The following is a 14,118-nucleotide window of genomic DNA, read 5'->3' on the forward strand; positions in this document are numbered from 1 at the left end:
TAAGAACATAAAAATTGAAAAAAAAATATTGAAAACATGACGAGGCAAAAACAAAAACTTCTTCATGTAAGGTTAGTGAACATCAACTGATGCAGGCGATAACCAGCGCTTGTACACTGAAGATGTCTGTGCGTACCAGGCAGTTATCTCTTTAAATGCTTAAGTACCATTTTGATGGCCAATTAGTCTTGTGAAGCTTTACAGAACCACCATAAAACCTAATGTATCAGAAGGCCGGCTCCAAAGGCACGTTATCCTCCTTTTGGGACATTTGTGCCATCGCCATAATGAAAGCCCATTTCATCATCTACCTGAGGGAAAAGGAAATAAATTAGGATTTGGATGGGAATAAGGACAGGTAGGAAAATAGGAAAAGATATCCTGGAAGAGGACACTAAGGCCTAAAGAAAGCCTATAGCTCCTTACCTGAAGTCAGTTTCCAGTATTGTTTAGCATGATTTTTCCAGGATGAAGCCACCTGCACCGATAGGTATCCAGTCATAAATGATTGCTTATTAGTGGATAACAAATTATACATGCCACTGAATTGAGGTTCAACATTTTCCGGAATATTTAAGGTAAATTAAAATGTTCAAAATAAAAAATAAAATAAAATGAAATGGAATTATTCACGAGTCATTGCTCACTTTCTTTCAGCAAAACTATTAAACATTTTATATAATCGTGCTACAGAATGGCTTTCTTAAACACTTTAAAATGCCAAACGAAAACAACATCATAAACTTCAGAAGCACCACTTTAAATCACCTCGCAACCTGCATTTTGCTGCCATAAACTGGCACCAAATGTACGCAACTAATTGAAAAGTCGAACTTTTGAACCGCTCAGTCTGACCTGCGCTTTGGGCGAAATATCATCAAAAAGCAAATACGCCGTCAATTGCTGTCTGTCTGACTTAAAAAAAGACCTTCAACGATCAACGTTACGCTGTACGGCGGCGAGTGGTGCATGTCTCGATAAAGGATAAAGGACCCGGACGGAATCGCACAAATCGGCGTTAAAGAACTGGACTCGCTGCATCGTACGCGGCGGTTTCGTACACGGCTCAACCAACCCCGGAGCAACTATCCACTCTACATTCGACGTAGGTAGGTAATCGAAACGTTCAATCGTGCGGGACTTTCCATTTGCTTTTGAACAGCACATGTGCCACTTGATGATGCAATTCATTTGGGCACTACACACTACACAAATGAATGAAAAATCGAAAAACCCGGGGAAATCGTCCCACCGAAGCTTTGTTACTCACCTGCTTTTTCAGTATGATGTGTTTGCCCTTCCAGTACTTCATCATGCCGAGGGCCTGGAGTGTGCTGACGATATCGTACGAATTGATGGCCATCTCCTGGAATTATAGAGCAGAAAAGGTGGTGGTGGGGTTGTGTTAGTAATGAACTTTAAAAGTTATGTCATCCTCGTTTGATTTGACTAGAAAATATTTTTGGAAAAATATATGAAGGCATTTCTGCTGGTAAGAGACAGCGTCGCAGAATCTACTAAAGCTAAATATTCGTTGAATCAAGTTTCAGCATTTTGTGTGTTATAAAGGGCATTGGTTCCCTTATTAGGCATGTGGCTCCCATTTTCATCCTACGATAGACAAAGGATTGAAGCAATTTACAGTTCCAATATACAGCTTGCTGGCCCAGAACCATTCTGTGGTATATCAATCTGTACAATTAAAATGGATCTGAAACGCTGGGCTGAGAAGAGGGTGATATCCAATTGGATGGATGTCAAAAACTGCAATCTCTCTCTCTCTCTTCTTGGCGTAACGTCCTCATTGGGACAAAGCCTGCTTCTCAGCTTAGTGTTCTATGAGCACTTCCACAGTTATTAACTGAGAGCTTCCTCTGCCAATGACCATTTTGCATGCGTATATCGTGTGGCAGGCACGAAGATACTCTATGCCCAAGGAAGTCAAGGAAATTCCCTTTACGAAAAGATCCTGGACCGACCGGGAATCGAACCCGTCACCCTCAGCATGGTCATGCTGAATACCCGTGCGTTTACCGCCTCGGCTATATGGGTGCAGGGCCAATCAACACGATTTAGGGTATTGATTCCCTTATTAAGCATGTGACGAAAAACAAGGGATTGAAGCGCTGTTTGTTTTGTTTCTTATTTTTGTATTTTTTGTTAGAAGTGAGCACCCATGACAACAAAAAGAACAGAATCAATCGGTGCCGTAATCGCTTGTTTTCGAATAGGATGAACATGGGAGCGTGAGATTACTGATGGAACACATACCCTATAACAGCAAAAGCTTATAAAACCAAAAAGCTCTTAGAGCTCAACAAAAGAGCTCTATATACATTAGACTGGGTCAACAAAGTCGATTTTTCGGAACTAAGCATTTTCGATTCCTTTTTGCGTCCAAAACAACTGTGCAAAATTTGAGAGCGATTGGTTGCTTCCCCGTACTCCGCATTGCGATTGAAATTTGTATGGGAAAACGTGCTTTTTTTTGCATTTTTCTCAAAAATTGAAATTTTCCGACTAAAACGATCTTACTAATAACGTTGAAGTATAGTCTAGGATATGCCGAATAACTTTGCCGAAGTCCGCAAAGTGATCCGAAGCTTGTGAAAAAAGTTATAACGTACAGATTGCCCGGCGGTGCTTAACATTTAACATGTAAAGGAATAACATCAATAATAAAATCTCAAGTTTTGGCCTGAGTTACCAGGCGGATAACTTTTTTCACAAGCTTCGAATCACTTTGCGGACTTTGGCAAAGTTTTTCGCCATATCCTAGGCTATACTTTAACGTCACTAGTTACATGGTATTAGACAAAAGAATTCAACTTATGAGTAAAATGCAAAAAAGTACGTTTTCCTATACTAACTTCCATACAAATTTTAAATGCAATGCGGAATACGGGGACGCAACCAATCGCTCCCAAACTTTGCACAGTTGTTTTGGACGCTAATATAGATTGAAAAAACTTTGTTCCGGGTTGATACGATCAAATTTGAAGTTTCTCCGTACAACGTTGACCCACTCTAATATACATACACTGGCCTAGCAACTGGATACTGCCCGAGCAGGTATTACTTGAAAAATATTGACCAGATTCAGAGTGATATCTGTCGTTTCTGTTATACGGAACGTCAAACCTCGGAACATCTGCTTTGCAGTTGTGGTGCTTTATACAAGCGCAGGCAAAGATTTCTAATAGTGGTTGCTTGCAACCCAGTGAGATCTGGTCTGCAGAACCTAGTAAGGTCTTGAGGTTTATTAATTCCATTGCACCTGACTGGGAGACGACGGGTCGTGGCAGAAGCTGATTACTTGACACATGGTAATTAGCTAGCTAGATGCGAATATCAAAACGGGACATGCCACAATAGTTCAACTTTTTAGACGCAGTGGCTTAATTTCCCCGACAGGGAAGGAAAAAAACTAAAACCTCTTTTTATGCAGGTTATTCAATGCATTTTTAATATATGCACTTTTTAATATGCAGGGCATTAAACAGGGAGAGCTAATCAGAACCAATAGTGCGGATAAGAAAATATAATAATAACGGTAACTGTGGCAACGGCGGCCAGGGGGCGTTTCTAGAGGAGAGCAGAGACATTGCAGGGGTGTTTTACGGTACCTCAAGAAGTTTCAGCGAGGTACCAGGAGATCTCAGGATCGTTTCATTGGGATTCTAGGGGGTTCCAGATAATACTAGGAGGTCTTTAAGGGCGTTTAAGGAGGTTGCAAGATCCTCTCAAAAGCTTTAGGGGGTTCCATGGGGTCTCAAGGGCGTTTCGGAGGGTCTCAGCTTCAGTAGAATCCGGAGACACTTCAGGAAGTTTTCAGAGGCGTAACCGGAGGCGTTTTCGGGTGTTTCAGAGAATCTCAGGTGCATTACATGGGAACCGAGGGATTTTAGGGGGATTCCGAGCGTTTTCAGGGCTTCGGAAGGTCTCAGGTGTGTTACTTGGGACCCATGGGGTTTTAGGGAGATTTCAGAAAGTTTTATCAGAAATACCCCTAAAATCCCTTTGATTTAAGGGTAAGGTTGCTCTCGAAACCACCTGATACGACCCTGATCTAAAATGTCTCGGAACGTCCTTGAAACCTCCGTAATCCGTTGAAATCAACAACAAGGTACACCGGGGTGAGTTGAAACGGGTGGGGCAATATGAAATGCGAAGATTTGTAATAGATTTCAATACAAAAGTGTGTGTGCTTGATCGCTATTGATACGGTTTGTTTTTGCGTGCTGAAAGTTTCATCGATTTTTCTTGTGAATGATAACGCATAAAATTGTTGCCTCCGTTTTGTAGTGACATTCGCATCCCCTTAATCTGTTGCACATAGTTCTGACACGCTTAACCACCGGGAATTTATCCGTCGTAGTCACCGAAGCTCAATAAGTCGCACATTCGAGCTAAAACAATAGTGTGCAATAAGTTTTCGCACATTATCGACCGTGACAATGAACGCTATACTATATGCGAAGGCAGATGCGCAAAGCGATATCATGCTGCTTGTATAGAACTGGCAGACGCAACTGCACACTTAATTCGGAATACCGTGTTCAGTAAATTATTGACGAAAATAGAACAGCTGAATACAGCTATACTGTATTGTTTACCTTTTGCTCCCGGTTTTGACAGGTGGTGTACTGAACCTCAGTAAAATCGATTACCGAAACTACTGAAACAGTTCTGCTGTTCTATTTTCGTCAAAAAGTGCTGAACAGGCAATCCAGGATTGAGTGTGTGTGTCTGCACTCTTTGCTAAAAATGTATTGTGGATGTGTGATGGTTGTCTTGAGCACTACTGCAATACTCATGACACCAATGACGACAATACAGAGCAACACGATCATTCTCCCGGGAATCTAACTACTTTTGAAACCGATATTGCTGAGCTGAAACTCAAAGTTTCCGAAATCATTGAAACGCTCTCCATGGTCCTCCCCGAAGATGTACACCACGAACAAGATAAAGTGGTACACTCAACTCCTGTGCTGCCGAATCGAGGATGTATTTTCAATGGAACCAAAAGTGATCATAACGATGTGCCTGAAATGCCGAATACAACTGTCGATCAAGTTGCTTGCTCAACTCAAGCTGAGTGTGGAGAAACTTTTTATGTGTTTATCACGAATATTTCGATACATACCACTGTGGGTGATATAGACCAACTTGTGCGTAAATGTCTCAAAACCAACGAATCAAATGAAATTAATGTTAAGATGCTGGTACCAAAAGGAACAAAATTAAATGAATTAGACTATGTTTCTTTCAAAGTAACTGTGGATAGTCGATTGAAGCCGCTAGCAATGAAACCTTCTACATGGCCTAAAGGTGTACCGCGAGTTTATAAAATCACAGTTTTTCATGGCATACATACAACGGATAAGGTTATAAAGTTCATTTAATTTGCGTTATTTATCAAATTTATTTAAGTATTTCTTTAGAAAATGTTTCATTTTATGTGTGTGAAAAACGTGAAAGTATGCTTTGTTATGTTATGCTAAAATATGTTTGATCTTGTCTCTGATTATTAATGTGCCCTGTTTCTGTGCATAAGGATTTGTTATGTAAAATTTTAGATTATAAGATTTAAATGAGATCGAAAAGATCAGTTGGAAGTATTTAAATAAATAAATAATTAAATAAATACGATTTGGATTTTTTTTTTCTTTTGCCAAAAGATTGTTTGAATCAAAAACTATGTGTTATACAATTCAAGCTATTCAGCACCATTGTTAACCCGCTATTCAGCATTGTGCTAACCCGCTGTTTCATCTTGCCCCACCCGTTTCAACTTGCCCTGATGTACCTTATTGATTTGAAATGTCCCTGAAAACTCTTGGAACGCCTCGAAAAGGCTTAAGAAACCCCCTAAAACTCATATGAAACCCCCTTGGCATGCCTCTGAAAAGCTATTAAACACTCCAAAAATCCGTAGGAATGCTCTTAAACGTTCATGAAATCCCCTGACGCTCTCTGAAATGTATTGAAACGTCCCTGACACTCCTTTTAACGACCTATAATGGCTTAAATCACCCCGCCCCTCCCTGAAACGTCCATAAAGCCCCCTTTTTGGGCTCTCTGGAAACTTCCTTGGTCCCATCTCAAATGCCCAAGAGCAAGACCTGTTCTCGCAAACTAGATTTCCTAAATTAAATATTAAACCTAAATTAACCCATATCCGCCCAGCGTCCTACAAATAGGGCAATCCTTTTGATGTGAATATCTCCAGAATTAGGCAAAATTTTAGATTACTTTCTTCAGAGAAGATGTTCTCAACATCCATACCTTGTTCATAATAGAAAATAAAGTTTGTGACTGGTTCACTAGGTGGCGTAAACGATGCAAAATATTACATATTGTCACGATCTATGAGCTTCATTTCCAATGCGAAAGAATATTTCCCTGGAATCCTGACAATAATTATTATTAAAGAATTATTCTTCATTACACCTACAAAGCTAGCCATGAAAATGTTTGACAATTCTCAGGTAATTTTGACAGACCACACACATGCACGAAAAAGACGGATCAAATATTCTACTTTATCGATCTTGTTGTCGTCCTTTTCATGCTCATGTTACATCTGTCAAAATGACCTGAGAATTGTCAGTTGTTTTGAGGTTAGGTTCGTTAATGCAATAAAGAATGGTTAATAATTAATAGTTCATGTCTTCGGCAGAGACATGAGATGCTTAGGGGCCGTTCATAACCACGTAGACTTTTTGGGAAGAGGGGGGGGGGGGGGGGGGGGGCGTCAGGCCAAAGTCTACGCTTCATACAAATTTCGAAATTTTTGTGTTGACAAAAGTCTACGAGGGGGGAGAGGAGGGGGCTGAGATGACCAAATTTTGGTCTACGTGGTTTATGAACAGCCCCTTATTTGTCTATTTGTATGTTTATATGTATGTATGTATGTAATGTATATATGTATGATGAAACAATCTTTGACCCCGGGAGTCAATCGCTCCGACCTAGAGGGGGACGGGCCTAAGCCCCAAGCAGCTGGTCTGAGCCTCGGCCGCTTCCGGGGTGGGCACGCAAGGCCGTCTTTTAACTCCCGGGTCCCAGGGCGTTTAGCAAGGGGGAGTTTTCGGAAGGTGGAGATTCCTATACTAAATATTTACCTTTCAAGTGTATAATATAAACGGATCATAAGCTAACGGCACACGGTTAATCTAGTGGTGGGTGGCTCGGGTGCAGCACGCTGAACGGGTTGATTGTAGGCCATATAATTGCTGTTGCTGCTTGCGGCGTTCGGGGATCAATGGAGGTGTCACAGGTCCGGTGGCCGCCCGTGATCCCTGCCCCTTCTCTTGGCCATAAAAGGGGGATGGGGGGGGGGGTGTTGAATGAGAATTCTGGTCGGTAGCGATATTACGACGAAGCTTTTAGTCTGATCATGAGGTAGCTCCTATTAGACGGTCAGTATCGCCGCAGCTTTCCATCGTGAATCTTGTCCTAAACTAGAGTCGGTGGCGTGCTTCTTTGTTTTGGCCACGACTCGATAACGAGGCGAGGAATGTATCTCGGAAGTCATAAAAAAAGTTAAATTTCCATCCCACGCTCGAAAGTTCCGTACTGGTAGGATTGACAAGATTGAAGAGCCCCAAACAAAAGTTTTGACCATTTAGTCCCTGTTGCCAGCGATGTGTTTCGTTTCAGTTGGATTCGTGTGAAATCAGTATTGCCTAATTTATGTATGTAATTATAAATGTTATTTTCCCGTCTCTAGTGTTTTTCTTTAGTACGTTTTTTTTAATTTAAAATCAAAAATGAATTATTGTGCATAACTTCCTTTTTGCTACTCTGACTAGAGGAGGAATGTTACCGAACGGTAACAATATAGCAATTGATTATTGGTGTGGAAGATTATATGTATTATGTTCCGGCATAACTTTGGAATGCGCCAAGCAATTTCAATCAAATTTAGCATACACATTCCTTAGGTTGTCGAGGTGCTATTGAAATTCAAGATGGCGGTTTAGGTTCCAAGATGACCAAAAACTGTAGAATGTATGGTATTTAACTGCAATGCGGCTTCGGATACTATGCGATATATGTATCTGTCGATAGGATTTTATGAGTAGAACTCATAAATAAATATCCGACGCCATTTTGAAAAACCAGATGACGGACCATAATCCAAAGTGGCGGCCACGGAGCTATGATACCATGCAATATTAGGGTGGGGCTAATTTCAAAAAATATCTCCGTTATATGATTTCCCAAGTGGAAAGTGATCTACTAGTCGAAATTAGTGAGCTGTACAAAAATAAGCGATTTCGGTTGATATTTAGGGGTGGCGCAAAGGGTTTAAGTGAAAATTTTGCTAGAACAAACTTTCAAAAAACATTTCAAATTTTATTTTCAAACATAACATTTCTAGACTAAATCGGTGATTCTAGAACCTATTTGGGCCAAATTTGTGCTCAAAATTGCGATATATCCACTGGTTTCTGAGATATTTGTGAAAAATGCCATATTTTGGTGTCCAATCCAAAAAATACCGAATTACGACATTTTTTTCAATTATCTCAGAAACCAGTAGAGATATCGCAATTTTGAGCACAAATTTGGCCCATTTGGGCTCTAGAATCACAGATTTAGTCTAGAAATGTTATGTATGTATGTATGTAGGTAGCCACCATCCTAGCTTGAGTCTTGCTCTGCATGCAGTTCCACTTAACTGTAAAGATTAATTTCATTACCACTCTGAATTCAACATACCGCTGTATGAAGGGCCAAAAGGGGGTGTGGCGGTCCCGTAAGTAGAGACACTTACGCGAAATCCGCGGGTTTAAGAGAATCTCCTTCCAACAGAATGATCCAACAGGGTTAATAATGAAATTTACATTACTTGTCAAGCTTTCTACGGGATGGTTTGTTATAAGAAGGGCGCGTCAAATCCATTGCAACTGTTGGGATAGAAGAACCCATCTACAAGGATGTTACAGTTACTTCTCACCTCACTTCGGTTGGCAACCACTCCGTCGTACAGTCACAACTTCAATGATGCCCTGATGCACCCTCCCAACCCCGCATAGTTATGTAGTCAATAGTTTAATTTATTATGATGAATTATTATATAATCAATATAATTAAATAATGAAATGTAATGATATGAAATAAGCTATATAATTTGATTGAGTATCATTCGCTGGCGAGTCCTTTCACGGCCTTGATGGTATGGCAGAGAATTATTGGGGTTATAAAATGTCAACGCCATAGCTGATATATAGTCAATAATAGAATATAATTTGATAAAGCATGAGAAAATAAAAAGTAAGATAATATACATAATGAAATTAGTCTTCCGAATTTAGCATATCGCTGAATGAAGGCCCAAAACGAGGTGTAGCCGGTCCAAAAGTATATGCCTCTGTAAACATACCTGTAGAATAATAAAGGAATAATAGAATCTGCAGCACTCGTCCTCGTCCGAATGAAGCTCCAATAATGCTCTGATACATCCTCCCTTATTGATTTGTGGCTTATATTATAATTTACTATGACAAAATGTAATATTGAATCTATATATAAAAATGAGTTTGAAGTTCCTTTGAGGCAACAAAACTCCCGAACGGATGAACCGAACAGGATGACTCTTGCGTGGTTAGATTCATCATCGTGGTGGCTGTGTTTATAAGTAGAAAAAGTTATGAAAATCAACCAAAAATAAATAAAATTGCTAAAGTACTGATTTTTTCAACAGCTGTAGAGGAAATCGACCTGATCGAAGTAAAGCCAATCTAGAGAGCGGTGCAACAATGACATCAACAGTTGACAAATCACCACAGTCCAACATGACAACACAACGTTTGTCGGGACCGCAAGTCTATATAAATAAATATGTAAAATCAATAATCAATGAATGTGGTTTAATCAATAATAATGCCAAATGAAATAGGGTGTCAATTTCCAGATAATTTGAATCTATGTATGTATGCATGTATGTATGTAGGAAATTGAGATGGAGATATAATGTGTGTTTGTATATAGTCAAATAACAAAATGAGATGTATGAGCAGGACAATTTGTTGAAATACTACCACTTTTACGTTATTGTAATAGACTGATAATTTTAATAAAGTATTTACATATAAAACAAAAATTACATTACTAGTTAGGAACAATTTACAATGAAATATCTAATTCGCAACCAAAATAAGGAAAAAAAATCAGCGAACTATATTCAGCTTGCATTAGTCAAAAACTTGGTTTAACATACAAAACACATTTTGAAATTGAAAATAAGAAGAACGAATACATGATGTCATCGTTTTGCAGGAATCCAATAATCTGAATAACCTATATGTAAAGTACTGAATCTTTGTAAGGTAGAAGCAAAAAAATATTGGGTGCTGTTGTTAGTTTTTCTCCCATTCAACTGATAGCCAACTGGAGAAGTTAGATAAATATCCTGTAGTGATAACATTTCCTGTGAGTTTGTCAAGAATACGACAGACACGATTGAATGAACGGCACAAAATGTGCTGACTTCATTCGCTGCATCAAGACCTGAACCTGAAAAACTGGAGAATGCTGCCCAAAACTAGCGTGAACGGCGAACCTCTATTAGCTTGACATTGGCGTAAAACGACGCTGTACCCATCGGATACGGTATGTGCCTATTAAACAATTATCTTGATGTCATTTGTATTGAATATTGAAATTTCATTACTGCTCATTATTCAACTATTTTGAATAAAATTTTGATAAAAATATAATTGAGACAATTGTGCTGCATTCTGTTTCCGGTGTCTACGGTTGGGAAAAAACTGTGCTAAAAAATACGTTTTTTCTTTAATAATATTGTAATAAATATATGATCGCAGGAAAAAGGAAAATATATGTACATAAAAATTAAAAGGTGTTTGTATATCACGATCTGCTTTGCAGGGGTAATCGGATCTAGATAACTCCCTCGCAGCTGTACCAGGACGGGGCTCCGACGTGCTCATACAAAAACATAATTGTGAAAATCGATCAGGAAAACAACAAAACTGTAAAATTTGAAATTCCATCCTGCGGGCCATTCTCCATAATTGCATGTCAAAAAAAAACACAGTAGGCTGGCAGTGCGATGTTTGCCAGGACAGCTAGTAAACAAATAATTAGTAAAATGCATATAAACGGGATGTGTTTTACGATATAATAAAAGTAATGTGCAATAAGAAACGGGTGGCATCTGGTAGGGAAATCTGTGTACTTCTATCTTACGTTGTTTGTATGCTTGCTGACGATTACAACATTCGCAGTCAACACATTCGCGAAACCACTACCTATACACATTCACCACAATTGAACGATTTCCAACCAGAATTGAACGATTCCGATTGGGAACGGCCCCGCTCCAATGTCAAAACTCTCGAACCGCGATGAACCCGGTTCATCGGTGGTTAAGTCCATGTTATGCTTCACCTAAATCGAAATAGTACCTACAGCATCAACAACAGACGGAACGACTAGGCAAATTACTGGCTCAGCACACACACACACACATTTGATCCGAAACGCGTCGGGTTCGCTAAAATGAATTCTCTCCACTTCAATTGACGAACGCAATCCACCCGGTCCGAGAACTCCGACACCGGAGCGGTGGCCGTCTCCTATCAGAATTTGAAGATTCTGATTGGAAACTGCTCCGGTCCAGTGCCAAAACTCATGGACCAAGCGAACGCCGCTCATCAATGGACTCCATCTTGCTCCATGCCATCTGTACCGCAAACTAAACGAAAAATGTCAGAATGCACTCCAAGCCGAAGAAGCTCCCCCAAACTGCAGAAACTATCTTCACCAACCCACGCACCAATCCGCAAATATGGAACAAAAGCAGCGCAACCCCAACCAAAAATAAATATTCACGCATCCAACTGGAATTCGCTCACCCGGGTTACTGCCATCTCAATGTTGTCATCCACCTCGGGTACCGGTCGAAGCAGTCGGCGCTGCTGTGCTGGTTTTTTGCATAACCATCGATGCTTTCCTCCATCTTTACCACTGTCATTTCCCATTATCTTAATTGATCGACCCATTTTTCACTAATTGCACTACAATTCGATCTCGACATTGTTTCACAAGTAACTAAATGCATTAAAAACCAGAATGGACAGACACAAAACAGATTTCGCAAAAGCAAAACAAAACAAAGCGCGGTGTGTGTGCACTACACGTCCAATCGCGACCGATGCTCGAAGCAGACTCCATAGATTTAGTCTAGAAATGTTATGTTTGAAAATAAAATTTGAAATTGTTTTCGAAAGTTTGTTCTAGCAAAAAAATCACATAAACCCTTTTGCGCCACCCCTAAATATCATCCGAAGTCGCTCATTTTTGTACAGCTCACTAATTTCGACTAGTAGATCACTTTCCACTTGGGAAATCATATATCGGAGATTTTTTGAAATAAGCCCCACCCTAATGCAATATGGATATCCATCAATAGGGTATGACGAGAAGAACTCAAAAATAAATGTCTAACGCCTTTTTTTAAAACCAAGATGGCGGACCATAATCCAAGATGGCGACCACGGCATGGTAATTTGAGTTAGAAAACCATGCAATATGGGTATCTGTCGATCGGGCTTGATTAGTAAAATGGTGAAGGCTGGGAAGATGAAACGATAGAAAGTAGGGGTAGATGTTAGGATGGAAGATATTGTAGGTTGCAGAGCGAATGGTGAAGGGAACGGTAGAAGGTAGGGTGGAAGACAGGGTAGAGGTTAGGGTAGATGGTAGGGCAAATGTCATCTCTCAATTCGTCAATTAGCAACATTCTGTACCTCTTAACTACAAGTTTTTTAGTATACATTTAGGAGTTCTTTCCGGGATTTCTTCAGGCATTCCTCTCGAGAATCTTCCAGGGATTCCTTCAGATGTTCCTTCCAGAATCGCTGTGGAAATACCTCCTGAGATCTCTTCAGTGATTTCTGCAGGGATTACTCAATAAAATCCTGAAAGGATTATTTTAGTTATTCTATTATTTGGCAGGGATTTTTCGATTCTATTCATTCAGGGATTGAACTCCTTCAAAGATTATTTCTGGAATACCTGCTGTTATTTGATTAGGGATTGCTCCCGAAAAGCAATATGAAAGAATAGAGTTTTCTGTCGAGATTTCTACAGGCAACCTTAGATTATTTTAGATATTTGTGCCGCAATTATCTCGGATTGGATTCCTTCAAATTCTTCCCGAGTTTTTTTTCAGAAATTTCTATACTGATTCCTTCCGGGATTTCTTCTATGATTCTTTCAGGGATTCCTGCTGAGCTTCCATCCGAGATTCCTGTTATCTACGGGATTCCTTCTGGAATAAATTAATCCCTGTGTTGCCACGGGATGGAGGGTCGATTCGAACCTCTTTTAGCAAACTCGCCTTTGTGTGTAGGAGTTAGCTTTAAGCTAAAACAAATCAATTCAATTACAAATCAATTCAATTTTACAATTCAAGGTTACTCACATAATTAGTCCTGCAATTTATCCACCGAGTTGTGGCAACTAGTAATTTTATAATTTGCGTGTTTGTCCTGCATGTACAATGTTTAGTTCATAGTTTTACAAAGATATATAGCATGAGTAGATACTTACAAATGATTGTTTTAGTTAAATTTAGGAAAAAAACTGATTTTATCGCAAACTTGCATGTGGTTTTGTTTGTATTTATTTTTCTCTCCTTCATCGTTACCCTTCAGTCATCGGTCTCCCTATTGTCCATCATTTGCAGTGGGTGGTACCGAACGTGCTGAACCGTGTTGCCAACACCCTGATTTAGAAAATCTTGAAAAGATTCTTCCAGAAATTCTAGCCGGCATTTCTTCTGGGATTCCTTCTGGAATTTCTTCACAGATTCCTTTTATTTTCAGAAAATCCTAGTGTAGTTCTTTCCGGTGTACGTGTCAGGATTTCTGCTGGTATTCCTTGAAAGATTCTTCTGCTGTGGAGCGGACCTGGTGTGATGGTTAGAACACTTGACTATCACGCCGAGGACCTGGGATCGAATCCCACTCCCGATAAACTCACAAAATGTGGGTTCTTCCTTCAGAAGGGAAGTAAAGCGTGGGTCCCGAGATGAACTAGCCTAGGGCTAAAAATCTCGTTATTACAGATAAAAAA

At 39.7% G+C, this 14,118-nt stretch overlaps 1 protein-coding gene across 1 annotated transcript in view; it reads right to left on the reverse strand.

Moving 5' to 3' along the window:
- Positions 1-14,118, reverse strand: part of LOC109409271 (histone acetyltransferase KAT7) — a 386,484-nt gene that overhangs the window by 69,156 nt on the left and 303,210 nt on the right. The window contains exon 8 of the mRNA XM_062850827.1: positions 1,271-1,366. Within this exon, the coding sequence (XP_062706811.1) occupies positions 1,271-1,366 (96 nt within the window). The remainder of the gene's footprint in view (positions 1-1,270; positions 1,367-14,118) is intronic.

Source organism: Aedes albopictus, chromosome 2, assembly GCF_035046485.1.
Source record: "Aedes albopictus strain Foshan chromosome 2, AalbF5, whole genome shotgun sequence".
Classification (NCBI taxonomy): domain Eukaryota; kingdom Metazoa; phylum Arthropoda; class Insecta; order Diptera; family Culicidae; genus Aedes; species Aedes albopictus.